Consider the following 24,071-nt stretch of genomic DNA (forward strand, 5'->3'; position numbering starts at 1 on the left):
CGTAATGTTTTGTACTTGAGAATGTATTTTCACCTTATTCTGACAATCTTATATATATATTTTTTTTCTTTTAAGACTTTTTTACATGTTTATTCAGGAATACAATGTTTCACCACGCTGATATCAATGACAATAAAGACAATTATCTTCTCTTACATATTTTTTCTTAATACAGTGGAACCTCGGTTTTCGAACGCCTCTCAGTTCGAACAAATCGGAGTCCGACCAAAAAATTTCGAGAAATTCTTGCTTCGCTGTTCGGTCAAAAAAATCGAACGCCGGTAATGCATGAGTGGGTCTGCTAGGGTGCGATGCTGAGCGGCGTACAGGTGTAGATCGCTCTTTTCTTGACCAACTGTTATCGCGTGCGGACGTGCTTCATTTTGCTTTCGCTTTTAATATAGGTGTTTAATATAGGTGTACAAAGTGTTTTAGCCCCTAATTATGCCTCCGAAGGAAGTCAGTGCAAGCAGCAAAGTTGCTACAGGTGAAAAAAGAAAAGTAGTGCGTACAACTATTGCATTTAAGAAATAAATAATAGCAAAATATGAAGGAGGTGGAGTGTCTGATCTTGCTAGGGAATACCCGAGCGTCCACCTGCGCCTTCTGCTGACCACCACAAAGGTAAGAAATCCTAAACATCATTATTTTCTTTATCCTTTTTTTTATTTTTACACGTTCATGTTAGCGTAATCTTTCGTATGGAAGATTACGATAACGCAAACGTACGATTAGCCTGGGTTAGCATTATGTTTACGTTGAACATTAAGGTAAACATTCAGGGTGTTGGAACGGAGCCCAACATTCAGGGTGTTGGAACGGAGCCCCCTTTCCAATGAACCGCTCACCACTTGTTGTGGAGAGTCGGGTGCTAAATGACTTGTAAACGACCTGATTGTTTTATTTTTACACGTTCATGTTAGCGTAATCTTTCTTATTTCACTCCTGAAACTCTTAGTTAAAATGAGTAAAAGCCCAATGCTAACATTGGCATAGCAAAGCATTAGCATAAAAAAAGGGTTCGCTTTTATTTTTCTTGCTATTATCTTTTATATTTTACCCACACAAAACACGTTAAGTAGTAATATAATAAGGAAAATAGAAGCTCAATGCTAACATTAGCATTGTTTGGTATTAGCATGTTAAAGGTACTTTGCTAGTACTGTATTTTTCTCATTTTACTGAAAGTCAAAAGAAAGTAAAAAAATAATAATGCAATATTTTGAATTATTTTATCATTATTTTTTAACTTGTTTTTAGGGTTTTAATGTATTATTCTTCCATTTTTGCAAAAATATTTGGCAGAATAAGACACGTTTTGAAAAGTTAAATTACCATAAAACTGTCTTGATTTGCCCATTACCCTAACCTGTGCCTCTTATTCACTCCTTCTCAGTCCTTCAACAAACCTCTGCACTTGCAAGGCATGCATTTTGACTCTGGCTCCCGTTCTGTTCCCGCCCCGCCCTGTATCTGGTATCGATCCCGTCTGTCCCGTATCATGTATCGATCCCTGATCCAAGCCCCGTTATCCTGTATCCGGTATCGATCCCATCTGTCCCGTATCCCGTATTGATACCTGATCCAAGCCCCGTTATCCTGTATCCGGTATCGATCCCATGTGTGCCATCCTGTCCGGTACCCTGCTCGTTATCCCGTCTGTCTCGTATGCTGTATCAATCCCGTCTGTCACGTGTCCTTGATCCTGCATCAATCCCTGATCCAAGCCCCATTATCCTGTATTTGGTATCGATCCCGTCTGTCCCGTATCCTGTATCGATCCCTGATCCAAGCCCCGTTATCCGTTATCCTGTATCCAGTATCGATCCCGTATTCCGTATAGATCCCTGATCCAAGCTCCCTTATCCTGTATCGATCCTGTCTGTCCTGTCCTGTACGGTATCCTGCTCGTCTGCCCCCTGACTGCTTCACTTCCGACTTCTGACTGCTTGGTGTGAAAAACGTTACGTGTTTGGGTCTGCCGTCAGTTCAGGTCCTGACAAATATGAGACAAATAAGAGTTCAGCATTTAGCATAACAAAAGCGTTCTGCTAATATCTTTTTTATTTTACTGCAAACTAGTTGAAATAAAGTAAAACAAGTTCTAAATAATAGCTCAATGCTATTTTACTTTTATCATCCTTAATAATATTGTTTTATTCATTGTACCCTTCTTTTGTAGTGTTTGTAGTATTACTTTTCTTATTTTCTATTAAATAAACGTGTTTTTTTCAGTGAAATGAGAAAAAACTCAATGCTAACACTAGCATTTACAAAATAAGCATTGACATGTTAGCAAAGACTATGTTTCAATAATTAGGCGTGTAAAAAATGTTAGGAACTTTTTGGGAATTCACTGGAATATCAGTTTACCAATGCAGTCGAATCTTGTAAAATAAGAAAAAATAAAAGTAATAGAATCCGCTCATTTATTTGCCAATTTGGCAACATTATTATTTTTTTTAATTTTGCAGTGTTATGGGGTCGACTAACTGAATTTTCTCATGTAATATTTTTGCACCTTTTAAGTTTCACCCAAACAATGAAGACAACGCAGTCACTTAGTTTACTCCCCGGCTGCAAATTCTTGGCGTGTAACATTTTAAACCACGGGGCGCAACTAACCTAATGAAAATAAGGGACTTATTGGCTGAATCACAGCAGAACGCCGAATTTATGGCCAGCTAGATTGAAGACTGAAAGGATAACAATGGAGATGCGGTCGTAAATAAAGCCTGCTAAGAAGTGGCCCAAGGACTGACAGCAGCAGATCAGAGACGCTGCTCTTAAACAAATTGGATGCTCACGGAGCAAGATTGGCTCTTCAGCTTGTTCACTGATTCTTTTTTTCTTTTTGTTAAATTCTACTAAAATCTGCTTTTTTTTATTCTATATGTATTGTAACTGTGCTAATACTTTTGTCTTTTTTTTTAAATCCTACATTACAACCTTGTTTTCTTCAAAATTCTTTTCCTATTTTGTCATGTCAAGTGTTTCGATGCTTTTAGTGGTATTTTATTCTTTGAAATCTTAAAGATATGTTGTCATGGAGAATCATTAGGAGTATATTGGAGCAACCACAGCTTCCACAGGTTTGTAAGATTTTGTTTCTCTCTGTACATTGCTTTCTTGTGGTCGCTGTGTCTCTTGTTATAGGCTCATCCCCCTCCTAGTATAAAAATGTTTGTCATCCGTTTTGGTCTTGTTACTTTTGAATCAAACAGCCTTGTTTTGTACAATAAAACTCGGTTAATACAGTTCCAAATGGACCGGGAAAATTATCCGGATTAGCCGATGTTATCTTGATTACTCATTACATTCACCTGTGCCCGCTCGTTCGCCGCCAGCTGCTGCTGGCTGCCTGATTGGTTCCCCGTCCTACTTAAGCTCAGTCCGTTCACTCGCCTGTTGTCAGTCCGTCAGTGAACCTGTTTTTACAAGGCAAGCATTTTTTACTCTGACTCCTGTCGGTCCCGTTTTGTCACCCGTTTTCCACTCGTCCATTCCCGATTTCCCCGTTTGTCTCCTGCTACGACCCGTTTTCTGACCCCGACCATGTTTTGATCTCCCGTCCCGGCTAACTATCTGTTTTTCCGTCTACTATGCTACGATCTCCCGCTCTGGAAGATCCACTTCCACATTCGGAACACGTTTCGATCCCGTGAGCGGCTTGCTTCCGACGTCCAGCAAGCACCGGATCGCGGGCACTGCCTTTCCTCCAGATTTCAATAAACTTGTGATTAACATTACGCCGCTGGGTCCTACTTATGTTCTGGTTGTGACATACAGGCTACATGAGCAGATACCGGACAGGGTGGGACAGAAGAGATCGATACTGGATACTGGATACACGAGCAAGATACTGTACAGGATGGGACGACGAGATAAATACCGGATACAACAGCAAGCGACCGGACAAGAGGGGACAGACGGGATCGATACCGGATACTGGTTACACAAGCAGAATACCGGACAGAACAAGACAGACGGGATCGATACAGGATACTAGATACACAAGCAAGATACCGGACAGGACGGAACAGACGGGATCGATACTGGATACTGCACGAAGATACTGGACAGGACGGGACAGACGGGATCGATAACGGTCAGACGAGGAAGATACCGGACAGGACGGGACAGATGGGATCGATACCGGATACCGGAGACTAGAGGAAGATACCAGACAGGACAAGACAGACGGAATTGATACCGGATACTAGAGACTGGAGCAAGATACTGGACAAGTCAAAGAGTCAAAATACAAGTCTTGCAAGTGCAGAGGTTTGCTGGCGGACTGACAAGGAGTGAATGAGAGCACAGAGTTTGAATAGGAGAGAAGCCAATCGGCCAACAAGCAGCAGTTGGTGCCAAACGGGCAGGCCCAAGTGAGGGAAATGGGCAACGGTGACACATATTGATTTGGAATACGACTACGGAATAGACATGGCAAAATGGATTTGAGTGGATCAAAATTATTAGGATTTCGACCCGGAATGTCCAAAGATCCGGATTATAAAATCTGTAAAATGCATAGATTTTTCATAAGAAACACATTAGAAATCATCCAAAATAAACTTTTTTTTACTTATATCTCGTTAATTATGTAGCATTATGTAGCAGATATGTGTTGACAAACCTGTGTTAGAGTAGCTTTGATGTCTGAATATCCTAGTAATGTTTGGTCATCTGTTTCTTTACACTATATGATTCAATTACTTTTCTGTAACCAAAACCATCTTCTAAGATTAGATTTTGTGTTTAGAGTTACCGTTCCGGGCTAGCTGCAACCTATAAAGTGGAGACAATTCGTGTCTCGCCGCGTGTTCATTTGCGAGACCAGACTGAGCATTCGGACAAAGGAAAAATGAGGTGGAGAGAAGCAGTTTAGTTTAGGAATTTATTACAAAGTTTCAAAATAAATAAAAGTTGAAACTGAATAAAGTATACTGGAATGAAAGTAAAAACGGAATGCACTCCGCACCAATTGATGAGGGAAGCACCCTCCCACCAAAAGGCCAGGAGCACATAATCTATTTATTTTTGGAATAAATCACAATAGACGCACAGGAAAAGGGTGTAGGGCTTAGGTCACCAACCTTTTCAAAGCTGAAAGCTACTTTTTTGTTACTGATTAGCGTGAAGGGCTACCAGCTTGATATCCATCCATTATCTGCACCGCTTATCCTCAGTAGGGTCGCGGGGGTGCTGGAGCCCATCCCAGCTATCTTCGGGCAGTGGGCAGGAGACACCCTGAAATAGTTGCCAACCAGTTGCAGGGCAAACAGGGACAGAAAACTCACTCACTCATTCACATCTAGGGACAATTTGGACCGGCCAATTTAATATGACACGCATGTTTTTTGAATGTGGGAGGAAACCGAAGTGCCCGGAGGAAACCCATGCAAACACGGGGAGAACATGCAAACTCCACACAGGAGGTTCGATCTCATAACTTCAGAACTGTGCCACCCACACTCTAACCACTGTGCTGCCGTGCTGCCAACCAGATTGATATGCATTTCTAAAATAATGTATCTTGTAATTACTATAACATTATCATGTTACTGTTCTGTTATAACCAGGCTGTAATTTATTTTTGAAGTAGGGTTCAAATAGGCATGAGCAACCACTGAAACCTTCGTCTTGTGCCAGGGAACATGTATAAATTATGGGCATGTATTCAAAGTAACTGATTTCGCAAATTACCTTGAAAATCACAACAATCAAATAGTTATTTTCAGAATATTTTCGCAGGTTCCTAGGGGGCTACTACAATGGTGCCCCTGAAGTACAGTATTGTTTGAACCAAGGGTCACCAACATGGTGCCAGGTAGCCTCCTAAGAACACATGAATAGCCTGCCGACTAGTTCTGAAAACAGTTCACCAGTGATGGGTCATTGCAATTTTCTAGGAGATTTGATTTCTAACTGTCATGAGAAATCATTGATATGATCAATGTCTTTATATCTGCTTCCAAAATCTCTTCTAAAATTAGCTAATAACTAACATATGTACATCACTCAGTGTCTTTATAGACGACAGGTCTTTTAGTTGTTGACAAGCCGATTTTATTTATATTTCTAATAATTATAACATGGTAATAATATAGTAATTACATAATAAGTTATTTTGGAAATGCTCATGAAACTGGTCCCTTCGCGCTTATCAGTAACAAAAAAGTAGCTCTCAGCTTTATGAAGGTTGTCTTAAACGGTCATTTAACTGTGTTAAGCAATATAAGGCGTTTTTCTCTCTCAAATTTGTCTGGAGGGGGGTGGGGGCGGGGGGTTGTGAGGAGAGGAGGACTTGGTGCAGCACGGCGTGGAGCGCTCGCTGTCCAAGGTGCTGAAAATCTGCTTCTCCAAGCATGCGTCACGTGATTTAAACCAGCTCTGCCTCACTCAGCAGCCTACCGCCGCTGCTGCTGCTGCTTTCTGGAGATCTTTTTTTTCTCCCCCTGATTGTCTTCTTTCTTTTCCCTTTTTCTTTCCATGGTAGGAGAGCGCACAACCTCCTGCCTTCTCTCCCCCCCTCTGTCTCCTCATCTCGTCTCTCCGTCACCCGCGGACAACGTGGACCTGCGAGGGCTCCTTCTCACAATGCAGCGCTCGCTTTTTCACTTCAAAGTCTCGTTTCTGCGACTCTCCTCTTTCACCCTCGTCGGAAAGATGATGTAAGGACCGCGAAAGCGCAGCGCGCCTCAAGTCTTCTCTTCTCTACCCCCCACGACCCCCAAAAAAGAAAGAAAATGCAGAAGGGAATAAGACTGAACGACGGTCATGTCACCTATTTGGGGCTTTTGGCCAAGAAAGACGGGACAAGACGCGGCTGCTTGAGCAAGAAGAGCTCGGACAACACCAAATGGCACACCAAGTGGTTTGCGCTTTTGCAGAACGTGCTCTTTTATTTCGAGAACGAGTCCAGTTCTCGTCCCTCGGGATTGTACCTGTTGGAGGGATGCATATGCGACAGGGCGCCTTCGCCCAAACCGTCGCTCTCGGCCAAGGAGTGTTTGGAAAAGCAGGTGCGCGCAAAAACACCACGCACGCAACACACGTGCACGCCGTTACACGTGCATGTCTCGTCAAATGCATGATGACCTCAATATAGTGCCCCCTCCTCAAAATAAATTAATAAAAAATGAAATGAAGGTGAGAGCACGCGTTTGCAGCTTGTTTTTTTGCGCGTTGTGTAATCCACGCATCACATTAATGATGAGGTAACAATATAAAGCCAATGCCTGCTGCAGTCTTCTGCTATTTTTGTGAGCATCAATCCAGCGGTTCATCCTTTCTGTCTATAAAGACGCAAAAACAAAAATAACTAATTAAAGAAGGGTTCTAAACTCAATATACTGAGGGTCTGAGTGAACCTCACAAAATCAGGTTTTCAACCAAAAAAGTTCTGATAAAACACTTAACTGTTCTCAAATAGTATTTTTTTTAATTCCCCACACAAAATAAGATATAAAAATAAAAACATTAAGAATCAATATAATTACCTTACCCCAAATAGAACGTGCCTGAAGTTGCGGGTCATGGTTTGTTGAAACATATGCATGAAAATAGTTGCATCAATCAATGTGTTGGATTTGGCTGCTTAGAATAGTTGGTGGTCAGGAGGTGGAGTACCCAATTTGAAGGCCAGGGCGTTAGAGAATCTAAAAAAGCAGACCCCACAGAAGCAGACGTTTATTGATTTTGCTGGAATTTATTGTGTTGCCTTGACATGAAACCTAGCTAAAGACACTTGTGGAGGCTAAAAGTTCAACTGGGTAAGCTGTCACGAATATCGGTTTAGCCGTCTTGGAGTCTATATGTCACATACAAACACACACGCACACACACACACACACAGAAATCTGGATTAATGTGGTAGTTTGGATTAGTTTTAGATAAACAAGATGAATGGTCTCCGTAGATTGTTTTCTCTCTTGATAATTTTGACACTCATTTTCAGTTGCACGGCAGAAAACAGTGATATCTAGTGGTCAAATAATACAGACTCTGTCTTTCACTTTCATTTTATTGCAGGGGCCTGAAACTCTCATTCTATCATAATTCTTCAATTGTGTGATATATTTTGCATTGGTTGGGCACTTCATGAAAAAATGGAGGGTTTGCAGTTGCAACAGTGTTATTGTGTGGCAAAATATTTGATTGAAGGACTACAAGAATATGTAAACAGCAGGGCTCCGTTGATCAGCTCTGATTTAAGCACCTCAAATGGATTTTCCGTGAAATAAAATAGGTCATGTCCGCCAACATAAACTGCGGAACAAAAGCACCTTATGAAAGATGACGTAAGTTTTCAAACAAAAGTAGGCTTCGATCATGCGGGATGCTTTCGTTTGACTGAAAAACTAAAAATAAATCTGAACATAATCTCTTGCCCTACTGGTTGAGGTAGTGTTCATCCAATCAAATTAAAATGCATTTGTAAAGCACTTTCCAGTCAATGAATTGCCACTCAAAGTACTGTAAAACATTTACTGTACATTAAGAAAATAAAATTCCCCTTGTTGGCATTGAGCTATCATTTTTCTTACTTTACTATAATTGTACTCTTTTACTGTTTACTGTTTATATCTCTATTTTCTTTGTTTAACTTGTTCTCATTATAAAACAAGGTAAATTACAATAAAATGATAAATAGCATTAGCATAGCATTAACATTTCAAAGACTTTCCACTAGGATTTTAAAGGATAAAATAAGAAACATAATCACACAATGTTTGTTTTAGTTATTCTTGTTATTAACTGGATTGTTGTTAATTTATTTTTTGGGGAATTTCTAGTTATTTTTTGTAATCCTTAAACTTTGCATTGCAGTACCATAACAAAGTCATTCTCATTTTATTTGAGTAAAAACAAGTAAAACTATAATAAAATCATAAAAAAATAATCACTTGATGCTATTTTACTTTTATTATTATTATTATTCACATTTTTATTTCATTATAAGTTAACTTTATTTGTTGTGTTTTCATTTACCTTTTTTTTCTTATTTTCCAATTATTAAACTTATTTTTCAAGTAAAATGAGAAAATAAAAACTCAAAGCTGACACTAGCAAATAAGAATTGTATAGCAAGTTAGCAAAGACGTATTCATATCAATATGTTTGAGTATTCAAAGCTTCCTGTGTGGAGTTTGTATGTTCTCCCCGTGCTTGCATGGGTTTCCTCCGGGCACTCTGGTTTCCTCCCACATTCCAAAAACATGCATGTCAGGTTAATTGGCCGGTCCAAATTGTGCCTAGGTGTGAATGAACGAGTAAGTTGTCTGTCTCTGTGTGCCCTGCGACTGGCTGGCAACCAGTTTAGGGTGTCCCCTGCCCTCTGCCCAAAGATAGCTGGGATTGGCTCCCTGTCACTATTTGAACCCTGTCTTGTCAATCCCCTGTTGTCATTCCGTCTGCGAACCTCAGTGTATACTAGGCAAGCCTTTTTCCGACCCTGACTCCCACCTGTCCCGTTTTGCTCCCGTCTGTCTCCGGCTACGACCCGTTTTTGCTCTCCCGTCCTGGCTATCGACCTGTTTTTCCGTCCTTGACACTGCAATCGCTGGCTACGGAAGAGCCACTTCCGTGTTCGGATCACAAACTGAGTACGAGAGCGACTTGCTTCCCGCGACTTGCTTCCCGCGCCTAGCGAACGCCGGATCGCGGGCGCAGCCCTCTTTTCTTTAATAAAACGTGTGAGAAACGTAACACAATTGGGTCCTGTTTCCGTTCTGGTCCTGACATTAACTTGTTTTTGTTTGTGTTTGTAGTCATTATTAGTTTTATTTGACAATAATTAAACTTGTTTTTGGGAAAATGGGAAAAATAAGAACTCAATGCAACGATTAGTATGTCACAAAAATGCATTAAACAAGTCACATGATAGTAAAATAGGAAAAATAAGAGCTCAATGCTAACTTAAGCAATGCATCATTGGGATAAGAAATGCACTCTGCTAGTATGTTCTCATTTTGCAAAAAATCACATGATGGCATTTTAGCTGTTTAATTATAATATGTTTAGTATTTGTAATTATTATTTCTCATATTTTTCATAACCTTTTTTTCTTTCAAAAATGACAAAAATCATAAATAAATGTTAGTATTAGCATTTAACAAAATTAACATTCCTTAAACATGACCACTAAAGCGTGGTCATCATTGACGTCAGGCTAGTATGACGCTGAGATCCAAAAGTGAGTACATTGCAGTCCCAGTTTTGCAACAAATTTTTATGACGCTGTACAACGTTTTCCTATTTCACTCATCTCCTTCATCATCGTCCCTGCACATTTTTTTCCCTTACCGGAAAAGACATTTAAGCTCACGGTTTCTATGGCGACGCTCACTTGCATCCTAAAGAACGATTCGGCGGGAAAGGCTGGTGTGCTTTTCCTCACGTTTTGCACTTAACAACCGATTAGATTGGACTTGAACACAAAGCACGGAGAGAGTTGAAGCTTGGTATACTTGCAGAAAAATTGCGAACAGTGTTCAAAAAGTGGCTTTTTAAAAAATCCATTTTGGCACTATGCAGAAATGACTCTTATGCTTGATATCTCGTGTTCTTAAGGGCTATTTAAACTAATGCAACTCTTTTTAAAATGATTTCTATGTCATGCTGTGAGAATGCCATTATGAGTCATATTGTGGTGGATAAAAATACACTTACATGACAAGTCCCAATGTTTTTTGCATGAGGCTGATATAAGCGAAACTGAAAGGACACGCACAATATAGCACAAGTGGGGAATTATGTTCTACCTATTATGTTTGTTATAGTAGCAGGCATATTTTGAGTGCAGCATGTTAATACTTCTCACTTTAGTTTTTATGTACAGAAAAAATCTCGCCTTGATATCTCTTGATAACAAGTAGATGCCAACACTGGTATCACCAATATAGTACTTTTAAGATCATTGCAAACCTCAGACTATTATTACACTATCCCCTGATCTAAAACCTACATCAGGGGAAGGAAAACCTCTAAAATCTCAACATGAGGAAAATGAAAAAACCTTGAGAAGGGACCACACATGAAGTCATCCCCCTTCCAAGGATGACCAGGCTGCTATGGATGTTGCAATAACAAATAACACACAGCTATTGTCAACATAAAATATAGGTCATTCATAACCTATAGAATTTAAGTGGTTTGAAGCCTAGATTTAAACAGTTCCACTGAGGTTGCAGATCGAATTTCAGAGGGCAGAGCATTCCACATCATTGGGGCCTGAATGGAGAACGCTCTCCAACCTGCAGATCTCTTCTTGGCTCTTGGGATAAATAGTAGACCAGCATTTTCAGAGCAAAGGCTCTGGACCGGAACATAGTGGGAGAATAAATCTGAAAGATATGAGGGAGCAAGTCCATGCATGATTTTGTATACGACCAACAGAACCTTAAAATCACATCTTAAGCCAACAGGGAGCCAATGCAGGTTAGCTAAAATCGGGGTAATGTGAGTAAACTTTCTTGTCTTAGTTCAAAGCCTCCCTGCTGCATTTTGCACCAGCTGAAGGCTCTTGATTTTGGACTTTGGGAGACCGGAGTGTAGTGCATTACAGTAATCGAGACGGGAGGTAACAAACGCGTGAATTATAATACCCGCATTGGACTGAGACAGCGAATTTTAGCAATGTTGCGAAGATGGAAAAAAGCTGTTCTAGTAATATTCTTAACATGTGTTTGAAAGGACGGATTGGGGTCAAATATGACACCTAAATAACAACTTACTTTATTACAATGTTTTTACCAAGTTATTACCGGGTTGTAATCATTAGAAGTAGGGTTAAAATAGGCCCAGTCAACCACTAAAAATACTTTTTATAAGGGCACTAGGTGATTTATACGGATGACCCATGTACTAAGTAATATGTACTAGCGTTAATCGTATCCATGATTAGTCAAGTGGCGAGTATCGGAATTGGTATCTGTAACGGCCTGATAGAAAAGTGGTATCCAACATCCCTCATGAAAAATATTTCAAAATATTGTGAATGTTAAAAACACAAACAAAAAAACCCTGTCCTTTTCCGAAAGTAAAGAAAAAAACAAAAAATTAAAAAACTAGAACCAAAGATGGAACAAATATACAATTTTGTCTAAATATTATCAATATTGTAACAATCTGCACGCAGCTTTATTTACTGGCCAACTGCTTGCCTCTCAATAGCGAGGTAAACTAATTGTAACCTGATTAAACTACTACCATAGTGTAGATATAAAACACTAAACTATATCGACACTGTAAAAAAAAAAGATCTTTTTTTTCCCAAGAATGACAAAAACACAAATATTCCAGCCATTGGAAATATATATTACATGAAAACTGTCTCAGGACCAGAACAGAAACAGGACCCACTTGCGTGACGTTTCTCACAATTTTTATTGGAGGAAAGAGGAAGGGCTGCGCCCATGATCCGATGCTCGCTAGACGCAAGGAGCAAGTCGCTCTAGCACTCGGATTGTGATCCGAATACAGAAGTGGATCTTCCGTAGCGGGAGATGGCGGTGTCAGGGACAGAAAAACAGGTCGATTGCCGGGACAGGAACGGGTCGTAAGCCAGGACGGGAGAGCAGACGTGGTCAGGAACAAAAATGGGTCGTAAGTCGGGACGGAAGAGCAGACGTGGTCGGGATCAAAACGGGTCGTAGCCGGAGACAAACGGGAGCAAGAACGGCGGGAGTCAGGGGTCGAAAAAAAAGGCTTCCCTTGAATAACAGAGGTTTGCAGCCGGACCGACAAACAAAAGTGATAGAACTGGGTATATTATAGCAGGAAAGCCAATCTGTCTACGAGACGCAGCTGGCGCCACACGGGCGGGGCCAATTGGGTGCCATGGCAACCGTGAGAAGCTGAATGCATTTTATATTTACGAATTTAGAAAAAATGCTTTTAATAAACAATTCAGGGATGATTTTGATAATGATCAACCCCCAAAATTTGGGGAGACTATTTTCTCACAGTGGCAATAACCATTACTGTTTTCGTTTTCTTTTTTTTTTTAAAATTACATACATTTGACCTCAACAGGGCTGAGATATCCACACATCTAAAGGCATGTTACCCCCGTCCCCCTTTTTTTTGCCCACAATCCTCCATTTCCTTTGATTATAGTCACCAAAAGCCTTTCAGAATCAATTACGCTTTTCACGGCTATCAACAATAGCATGGCCTGTGACGACTTCAGCACGGAGACTTTGCGCCATCGTCTTCTTTCGCACATCTCCGACTCTTGAGGGCCCGTAATGATTTTAAAGACGCGTGACTCAGCCGTAAAAGCGAATCGGGTAGCGGAGCGCGCATTTTCCTTCCAAGCTCACACTTGGAGGAGGGAAAAAGTACAACAACATGCGTGAATGTCTGCCAGAAATAGCTTCTCTTTGACACTAGAATGAATACCTAATGGAAGACAGAGGAGCAACCAGCCACAAATAGCGAGCGTTCGTAGGTTGAGAGGTGCTTGTTGAAGACATTCAGGGTTAAATATTGCTGGAGATGACGCTTTCAGGTGGCGCTGACCTTAAAAAGTCAAATTTGATAGCATTTAACACACTAGGGTTCTTCTAAGTTTTTATATAAAGGAGATTGCAAATGCATACATCAAAGGCGGTTTGTAAGCGTTTGGCTGTATAATTGTATTCTGTTTTTAATGTTCGACACCTGCAAAGGAGATCGCATAGGATGCCAGTTTATTATTTTGACTATTATTACGCACGGTTGTTAATTGGTTTTACGATTATGTACTGTTTGCATCATTGTCAATTCCGGCCAATTATGCTACTGATTACAACACCCTTAAGGAGGATCTGCTATTCTAACCTATGAGATTTAATAAAAAAAGAAAGGGCACAAGCAAAGGCCTTTAGAACAGGTTGGAAATTCTTATCTCATGTTTGGGCTCCCTTGTTCGTCTTGCAAGTTCAAAATCGATTTTCTCTCCTTATTAACTTTAAACTGAGTACTGATATCAGGTATCGATATCAGTGCAGATAGCATTTTCAAAGGGAGCCGATATCTTTGTCAATTTCACTTCTGAAAATTGCCTTTGTCCTAGCACCCATCAAATATAAGTTACATACGTTACCATTCTCTAAAGTTTCAAGATGATCTAAAACCTATAATGTCAAAAAATCCTGCACCGACAAAAGTATAAAATTGATTATTGATCGTAAAATTATAAAGGTTTGTACTTCATGGATTCCGCCTATCACATACAAACTGTGATAAACGTGGGTTTTCTGTACATCAGAAACAGTTTGTAAGAATTTCCAATAAGGAGTTCCGATAACACGCATATCGATATGCAGTAAAAGCCCATACCAGCCTCTTAAAAGTAGCGATACAGCGGTATCTGACATCTTCTACGGTCAATTCTTTTAGTTTTTGGGTATCCTTAGCATCAAGATGGTGAGCCTCATCTTAGATTAATATAAATCCAATTGTCTTGACCTACAAGTATTTAAAAAATGCACATTTATATGATAGTTCATGTATTTTGCTTATTATTTACATTTATGTTTTTTTTTTTATAACGAAGGTCTTTTTTTACCACTAAGAGGGGCTAAATTATATATCTGTCCCTTTAAAATTGAAATATTTAATGATAGAAAACTCAAAGGTTTTTTTCACATGACAGTCACAATATACTCATTTTAAACAAAATAAAAATTTAACAGTATATAAATGTTAAGCATGTATAACTAACTAGCCTGGTTACTTTTACTCAGGTCATGTAAAGAATAATTGGACTGCAAATGACTAATGCAAATTATAATTTATATATATATATAAATTATACATACATACAGTGGTTTGCGAAACTATTTGGCCCCCTTGAACTTCCTGACCTTTTGCCACATTTCAGACTTCAAACATAAAGATATAAAACTGTAATTTCTTGTAAAGAATCAACAATAAGTGGGACACAGTCATGAAGTGGAACACACTTCATTGGATATTTTGAACTTTTTTAACAAATAAAAAACAAAAAAGTGGGTGTGCAAAATTATTCAGCCCCATTGAGTTAATACTTAGTAGCGCCACCTTTTGCTGCGATTACAGCTACAAGTCGCTCGGGTTGTGTCTTTATCAGTTTTGCACATAAAGAAACTTTTTTTACCCATTCCTCCTTGCAAAACAGCTTTAGCTCAGTGTGTTTGGATGGAAAGCGTTTGTGAACAGCAGTTTTTAGTTTTTTCCACAGATTCTCAATTGGATTGAGGTTTTGACTTTCACTTGGCCATTCTAACACCTTGATATGTCTTTGGTGAACCATTCCATTGTAGCTTTTGCTTTATGTTTTGGATCATTGTCTTGTTGGAAGACAAATCTTCGTCCCAGTCTCAGGTCTTTTGCGGACTACATCAGGTTTTCTTCCAGAATGGTCCTGTATTTGGCTCCATCCATCTTCCCATCAATTTTAACCATCTTCCCTGTCCCTGCTGAAGAAAAGCAGGCCTAAACCATTATGCTGCCACCACCATGTTTGACTGTGGGGATGGTGTGTTGAGGATGATGAGCTGTGCTGCTTTTACGCCAAACCTAACGTCTTGCATTGTTGCCAAAAAGTTCAATTTTGGTCTCATCTGACCAGAGTACCTTGTTCCACATGTTTAGTGTGTCTTCCAGGTGGCTTGTGGCAAACAACACTTTTTATGGATATATTTAAGAAATGGTTTCCTTCTTGCCATTTTTCCATAAAGGCCAGATTTGTGCAGTATACGACTAATTGTTGTCCTATGGACAGATTCTCCCACCTCAGCTGTAGACCTCTGCAGTTCATCCAGAGTGATCATGGGCCTCTTGGCTGCATCTCTGATCAGTTTTCTCCTTGTATGAGCTGAAAGTTTAGGGGGACGGCCCGATCTTGGTACATTTGCAGTGGTCTGATACTCCTTCCATTTCAATATTATTGGTTGCACAGTGCTCCTTGGGATGTTTAAAGCTTGAGAAACCTTTTTGTATCCAAATCCAGGTTTAAACTTCTCCACAACAGTATCTCGGACCTGCCTGGTGTGTTCCTTGTTCTTCATGATGCTCTCTGCGCTTTGAACAGATCTCTGAGACTATCACAGTGCAGGTGCATTTATACAGAGATCTGGATACACACAGGTGGATTCCATTTATCATCGTTAGTCATTTAGATCAACATTGAATCATTCAGAGATTTTATCTGAACTTCTGGACAGAGTTTGCTGCACTGAAAGTAAAAGGGCTGAATAATTTTGCACACCCACTTTTTCGTTTTTTTATTTGTTAAAAAAGTTTAAAATGTGTTCCACTTCATGAGCGTGTCCCACTTATTGTTGATGCTTCACGATAAATTCCAGTTTTGAATCTTTATGTTTGAAGTCTGAAATGTGGCAAAAGGTCACAAAGTTCAAGGGGGCCAAATAGTTTCGCATGCCACTATATATAACATACTGTACACCAGAGCCATATCCCCCTAGTGGGAGGTGGCTACAGTCAAGAACACATTTACATTTTTGACTCTTTTTTGGAGATTGATACAGAGGAGGGGATTTCAGCAACCTCCCAGTCTTGGGGCAGGCGCCCTACCCCTGTGGCCACCGAGCTGGTTCATATGGTTTCATATGATAGGGACATTATTTTATATAATGTTTGATTGAAAGTCAGTAGGAAAAAGGGTTACAAAAAAGTTAAAAAAAAAATTAAAATCTCAAACATGCATTGTAACTGAACCTATTTCTTTTTCTGCGGTGACTTCCAAGTTACTATTATAACGATGTAATAAACAGGTACATGATATCTAACTTTTAAAACGATGGTCAAAAGTCTTCAACAATTAATTTTTGGAGAATTATCATGATTACTGATGTGATGCACCTGTGTCCGCTCCTTTGGCGCCAACTGCCTCGGACTCTGATTGGCTCCCTGTCACTATTCAAATCCACGTCTATCTGTCACCTGTTGTCAGTCCGTCTGCGAACCTCAGTGTACTCTAGGCAAGCTTTTTAGACCTTGAATCCCACATGTTTTTGCTCCCGTCTGTTTCCCGGCTTCGACCCGTTTTTTTATCTTGAACATGTCTACTCTCCTCTCCTGGCTTTCGAATTGTTTCCGATCCCGACCACGTTTTCTGCTCTCCTGTCCCGGCTACTGACCCGTTTTTTCCGTTCCCGACATCGCGTTCGCTCGCCACGGAAGTCCCACTTTCGCGTTCATAGCGAGCTGCTTCCCGCGTCTAGCAATCAACGGATCGTGGGAGCAACTTTTTCTTTTCTTCCAATAAAACTGAGAGAAATGTAACGCAAGTGGGTCCTGTCTCCATTCTCGTCTTCACAGAGAATAAATGTAAAATCAAACATTCAGGAACCTGAAATTAAAGGAACAATGAATCAGATAAATGAAGTATTCAGGTGAAATGTTCTCTTTCGATTTAAAGGTATTCAAACACATCCTCTATTTACTCTCTTCAAGATGTGAGTATCTGGTCTCAAAAATATATGGTATCGAACAACCCTAATACCAATAGATATACCTGAGGAGAAAAATGCGCCCGTGGAGACTCGAGTGACGCTGCAAAAACGCGACGTTCACGTGGAGCTGAGTTGCTAGGAAACAGATGTCGTACAGTTACATAATTGCTGGCAGATCCGCCCTCAGTTTCTCGTGATCCCTCCCAGCAACATCGAAGCTGGGGGGAGGCTTCCCTCATCGTTGCATGGGTGGGCGACCATAAAGAAGAAGAAGAGCACAAGGCATCCCCAGGCCCTCTTACTCTTCGAAATCTGTTGCGTAGCCAACCTTTGGCAACTTCTCTATGTTTAAAGTACAAGATTTTTCAAGTGGGAGTTTGTTGATCTAGCAATGTCACGCTTGGAATTTACTGACATGATAAACATGAAAATAAAGGATTACAGTGGGACCTCGGTTATCGCGGTTAATGGGGACCAAAACCACCCACGATAAGTGAAAATCTGTGAAGTAGCGACGCCCCTTCAAAAATGCTTAATTTTTTTTTTTTAAATTATTTTATTCTAATAATATTATTTTTTAGACCTGCGAAGCTCTGAACATGCGAAGATGGAACCACGAAGTAGCGACGCCCCTTCAAAAATGCTTAAAAATTATTATTATTATTTTTTAAAATTATTTTATTCTATTATTATTATTTTTTAGACATGCGAAGCTCTGAACCCGCGAACATGGAACCACGAAGTAGCAACGCCCCTTCAAAAATGCTAAAGAATAAAAATAATAATAAATTATTTTATTTTATTATTATTATTTTTTAGGCCCGCGAAGCTCTGAATCCGCGAACGTCGAAGAGCGAAGTAGCGAGGTCCCACTGTACATATTTCTGTCATGATTACCGATGTGCCCGCTCATTTTGGCGCCTACCGCTGCGGGTTCTGATTGGCTCCCTGTCCCTATTTAAACCCAGTCCTGTCAATCCCCTATTGTCAGTCCATCTGCGAATCTCCATGTATACTAGGCTAGCCTTTTTTTTACCCTGACTCTCGCCTGTCCCGTTTTTGCTCCCGTTTGTCTCCGGCTAAGACCTGTTTGGATCCTGACCACGTCTGCTCTCCCATTCTGGCTTACGACTCATTTCCAACACCTATCACGTCTTGCTCTCCCAGTCCCGGCTACCGACCGGTTTTTCGCCACTGACACCGCCATCGCTCACTACAGAAGATCCACTTCCGTGTTTGGATCACAATCCGAGTACGAGAGTGACTTGCTTACCGTGCCTGGCGAACACTGGATTGTGGGCGCAGTCCTTCCTCTCTCTTTCAATAAAACTTATGGTAAATGTCACGCAAGTGGGTCCTGTTTCCGTTCTGGTCCTGACATCTGGAGGATCATGTTATACAGTGCCTTGCAAAAGTATTGACCCCCCTCAAGATCTTTTTAACACATTTCCATATTTCAGGCTCCAAACGTATAGATAAAAACGAAAAACTCGAAATATTCTTTTAGAATCGTGAGACACAATTATTAAAAGAAATCAAACTTAACCGACATTTAATAATGGGCTAATAAAAACATTGAAAAGTAGGCATTGCAAAAATATTGCCCCCCATTAAGTTAATACTTTGTTATAGAGGTCAACCGAGAGTTTGACGGATATCGGTAATGGCTTTCTTATTCATTCACCCGACCGATTAACTATATTTAAAACTGGGTAAAAGGAGCAACTCCTCCCCTCCTTAAAAGGTCCATGAACTTTTAATTAATTTTTGCTTGAGGGAGCTATTTAAGTTTTCATGTAACTGTATACGAGTTGCTGCTAAGCCCAAGTTTATTTCCTGGACGGTTAGTTTTTGGTTTAAGTGAAAGATTAGTCATGTGTTAGTTGTGTTTAAAATATAATTTATTCACCCTTTGCTTATTTTTCCATTATCAAACATTTTTTAAGCCTTTATAGCAATACTTTTGCTGGGCACTGTATTAATGCTCACCAAAAATCAAAATAAATTCCAAGCATTTAAGCAAGAAATATTTTGAAAAACATTTTATTTATCCCTGAAGTGGTTGCCAGCCATTTGCAGGGCACACAGGGACAGACAACTCCCTCACTCATTCACACCTAGGGACAATTTGGACCGGCCAATCCACCTGAAATTCATGTCCCGATGATTGCTGGGATGGGCTCCAGCACCCCCGCGACCCTACTGAGAATAAGCGGTGCAGCTAATGAGATGAGATTTTATTTATCGCCTGCATAGAGTGATTGACATTACTGAGGTTTACTGAAGAGATAAAGAAGATCTCCATGTTCAGCGGAAAAATATCACGCGTCTCGTTTCCTTCCTTGAAAGGACATAATCTGAGCACTGTTCTGCAAGTTTTATAGGATTATAATTTTTTTCAAACATAATAGGAAAAAAATTAGTCATTCAATTAACAAAAACAAAAGAAATGTTTTTACCGATCTAAACAAATAAAGGTTACCCAGAAATATGATTTGATTGATATGATGATTGATTCATTTCTTTTTTTTACTTTTTGCAGTAGATTCACATTAAGAAAAAAATGAATGTGTCAATGAATTTAATAAAATATTAAATAGATTTCAATAATATAAAATGGACCAATAAATTTTCAACTTTGGAGGTTTTAAATGGTATTTAACGAGAAATTGCTATCTGAATATGTCAATTAAAACATGTATCGTTGCCAAAATATGTCAATTATTTTTGTAAAAAATAAATATAAATATTCATCTCATCTCATCTCATCAGCCGTACCGCTTATCCTCATCAGGGTCGCGGGGGGGCTGGAGCCCATCCCAGCCATCTCCGGGCAGTAGGCAGGGGACACCCTGAACTGGTTGCCAGCCAATCGCAGGGCACACAGGGACAGACAACTCATTCGCTCATTCACACCTAGGGACAATTTGGACTGGCCAATTCACCTGAAATGCATGTTTTTGGAACGTGGGAGGAAACCGGAGTGCCCGGAGGAAACCCACGCAAGCACGGGGAGAACATACAAACTCCGCACAGGAAGTCTGGAGCTGGATTTGAACCCACAACAGGTTCCCATGACATGAACTGTGCCGCACAAGCGCTAACCACTGCGCTGCCGTGCTGCCCAAATATAAATATTTATCTCCTGAATTCATTTTTGGTGGACACTAGTGTAATTTTATCCTTCCACCAATAACAAGTTTTGGAAATTATTTCTTTTGATGTACGTAAGATCTACTGGTTTGTTTTCCCACTTCGCCAACTCCATTCATCCAGGTCAACTGTTATTTATTTTTATAACAAGAGATTTGGGTTAAGTCTTTCCTGTCGTTGATTACTTACATTGTTTACAACTAGAGGATAAACATGTAAAAAAATACTTAAAAGACAGAAATACAAATAAGAAATAATAAAAGGGTAGCTAGGTAACATTCACAAGGTAGCAGTTGTAGACTGACCTAAATGATGTATTTGTCAGAGAATAGCACAATAAACAGCAACATTGTGCAAAAATAAATAAAAGAATGAATGATTAAAAATAGATTTTTCTTAACACGGTCAAGATATTTTTATTTATTTTTTCTTTTTTGCTGCAATAATCCTGAGGAAGAAATCTCTTAGCTTTAGTCTTTGTTTTGAGGGACCTATTGTCAAGAACCGTAACTAGAGTAGAACCCAAATGCGTGACGCTTCTCACACAAGCTTTTATTTTACGGGAAATGGGGCAGTCATGCATGTTAACCCAAACGCCAGTAATTCAGCGTTTGTTGGGCGGAAGACGTAAGGCACGAGTCTGGCGTGGAATGACAGGAGGCCGACAAGATCGATACCAATTGCTCGAGCAGATATCGGACAGATGGAGCAATACTGGACAGGACGGGACAGACAGAATTGATATCAAAACTGGATATCGAAATTAAACAGGATAAACTAGACCGGAACAAAACTGCAGATCGATATTAAACAGGACAAAATAGACGGGAACAATACCGGACAGGAAACACAAGCTGGAATCCGGACAGCGTCAAAACCCATGTCTTGCGGGTGCAGAGGTTCGTTGACGGACTGACAAAGGGTGAGTGAGAGCACTGAGCTTAAATAGAAGAGAAACCAATCCGTCAACGAGCTGCAGCTGGCGCCACACTGGCGGGGCCAATTGGGCGCCATGGCAACCGCGACACCCATAACGTCAGAGAGCAGCCTACAATAATCTGGGCTGTGTTGATGACTCTCTGTACGATTTTCCTGTCTGCCACCGTGCACCTGGCCTACCAGACTGTGTTGCCGTTTGTCAGTATGCTCTCCACTGTGGATCTGTGTTTTAACCAGCAAAACATGTTTTCTTGCAGTATTATTTCACCATCAGCTTCACTCACGAAAACCAAAAGGCCCTGGAGTTACGCACAGAGGACGTGAAGGACTGCGATGAATGGGTGGCTGCCATATCACACGCCAGGTAAAGAAAAAGTATCATGTCCGTGAAATGTAAAATTAGAAGTTGTCGACGGAGGCCAGTCATATTTGACTGATGTGCTCAGATGTAAGGGAGGCGGCGTTGCCATGGTTACAAGTTATGGCGGAGCGAGTGCTTTGTTCACAGGAAATTCTGATTGCATCGATTTGAAGAGCGACACTCGGGAGATGTGAAATGGAGTGACGGGACCTTCCTTCTGCTTGTTTGTGTTTGTGCGCCTGCGCGCCGCTTACAGTTACAGAAACTTGGCCACCGAGCACGAGACCCTCATGCAGAAGTATCTTCATCTGCTTCAAATTGTTGAGACGGAGAAAACGGTTGCCAAGCAACTTCGACAACAGATAGAGGATGGGGAAATCGAGATCGAGAGGCTTAAGTCAGAGGTAAAAGTCAACTCGTTTTTCAATGTCAGTGAAGCAAAATTTAGAGGAAAAACCCATTGGTCAATATGCATTCCTTTTACATGACCTCAAAGGTTTTTTTTTAATGTAAAATAAAGGCAATAATTAGTGTTTTTCCCCCCCGGATAAACCATTTTTATACATGTCACATAAAAACAGTCAACAGTTAAAAATAAACCAAGTTTGGGTTAGAATTGAACCAACCCCATGGGTTATTTTGCAGAAACAAACCAGACAAAAATGTGCAATGTTTTAAAATTGTTGGACAAAAGAACTCAACATAAAAAAAGATTATTTTTGCTTCAAATAACCATACTTAAAATTGTTTTTTTTTATATTAAAGAGTCTGGTTCACTTTTTTTCAAAACATCCCAAACAATTGGCTTGGTTTGTATAAAACGACCCAGAGAAATTAGTCAAATTAACTTAAGTATTGGATTGGTCCCATTTTTGAGCTGTTATAGAGCAGGGGTCAGCAACCTTTTTGGTGTGGAGTGCCACTTTCAAATTTCCTTGTAAATCAGTGTGCTACACCAAGATTAATGACTCGCCCAACATTTTTTTAATATCCAACAGAGTTGTCATTTTACACCAGTCCAAACATACAACATGGATATACATTTTAATCGTATAACTGACCAATTTATCTTCCACTATTCTTGTTCGTCAATCAACTAAAAAAGGAATGTGAATAACAAGTGGAAAGGCCTGCAGCCATCCACGACTTCAACTTTTTGCCACAAGAATGAACCAGAATCAACCATTCTCAATAACAATGAACTACAATCAGAAAACAAGTGGTATGGACAGCTACCATACCATTCATCAATGATATCTTCTTGCAGAAAATATCAAAACTTGAAATAAGCAGCATAGCATAAGGCACGCGTGCGGACACACGCACACACGCGCCTCTTAAAAATATTCACCATCAGTAAATGGTTTTCTGTGCTTTGCTATGCAGTACTCAATGTGATAACTTGCTTCAGGGGTGGTGTTTTTAGCAATGACAAAGGTTTTCAGGTTCCGTGTTAGTTTGCCATACTTAGACACAGCGCGTTTTAATGTCTCCGCCTTGTCAGACTCATCCTTGAATTCATGTTCATGTTTCGTCTCGTAACGACGTTTAACACTTGCTGTGCGAGGTTCAACGCTCTCGAAGCATAATGCACAAACAGCATGGTCATTTGTTGCGCAAAGCCCCATTCATCTGTCCACGCTGGCTGGAAAAAACGTGATTTTTTCGCAAGAGGAGCCGTCATGATTCGTCCATTTATCACGAGCGTGTGTTTCGTTGGCTGGGTTAAAACACGGATCTCTCCTCTCCTCAGCGCAGCGTGGACACACACACACACACACACACTCACACACACGAAGCAGAGGAGGAGAGGCGCTAACGTAGAACCTCTAAATAACACGGCGCGCAACAGAAAATGTCTACATTTCAGGAAAAATGCGCATTTTTAAAATATAATCATGATTATTGTGCCGTGCGCTCGCGTGCCACGGGTTAACCCCTCGCGTGCCACTGCTTGCACGCGTGTCATAGGTTGCCATCCAATTTTTCAGCTTGACCTGTACAGATTTTCAGTCACACAGGTTTGGCAAGTACGTCTTTCTGATTTGGGCCCATAATTAATTAATAAATTTATTGTTTGAAAAATTAACCTTCAAAAAAATTAAAAATTTTGAAGGCTAGAAAAACAATTTTCAGATGTACCTGTACTTGTTTTTGTCACTCAGCGA

At 40.2% G+C, this 24,071-nt stretch overlaps 1 protein-coding gene across 1 annotated transcript in view; it reads left to right on the forward strand.

Moving 5' to 3' along the window:
- Positions 1–6,312: 6,312 nt before the first annotated feature.
- LOC148362796 (ras-specific guanine nucleotide-releasing factor 1) overlaps positions 6,313–24,071 on the forward strand; it is a 61,300-nt gene continuing 43,541 nt past the window's right edge. The window contains exons 1-3 of the mRNA XM_088340361.1: positions 6,313–7,028; positions 21,800–21,906; positions 22,160–22,307. Of these exons, the coding sequence (XP_088196487.1) occupies positions 6,753–7,028; positions 21,800–21,906; positions 22,160–22,307 (531 nt within the window). The 5' untranslated portion in view covers positions 6,313–6,752. The remainder of the gene's footprint in view (positions 7,029–21,799; positions 21,907–22,159; positions 22,308–24,071) is intronic.

The sequence above is a fragment of the Urocampus carinirostris genome, chromosome 7, assembly GCF_059441175.1.
Source record: "Urocampus carinirostris isolate Australia breed hairy pipefish chromosome 7, RoL_Ucar_1.0, whole genome shotgun sequence".
Lineage (NCBI taxonomy): Eukaryota > Metazoa > Chordata > Actinopteri > Syngnathiformes > Syngnathidae > Urocampus > Urocampus carinirostris.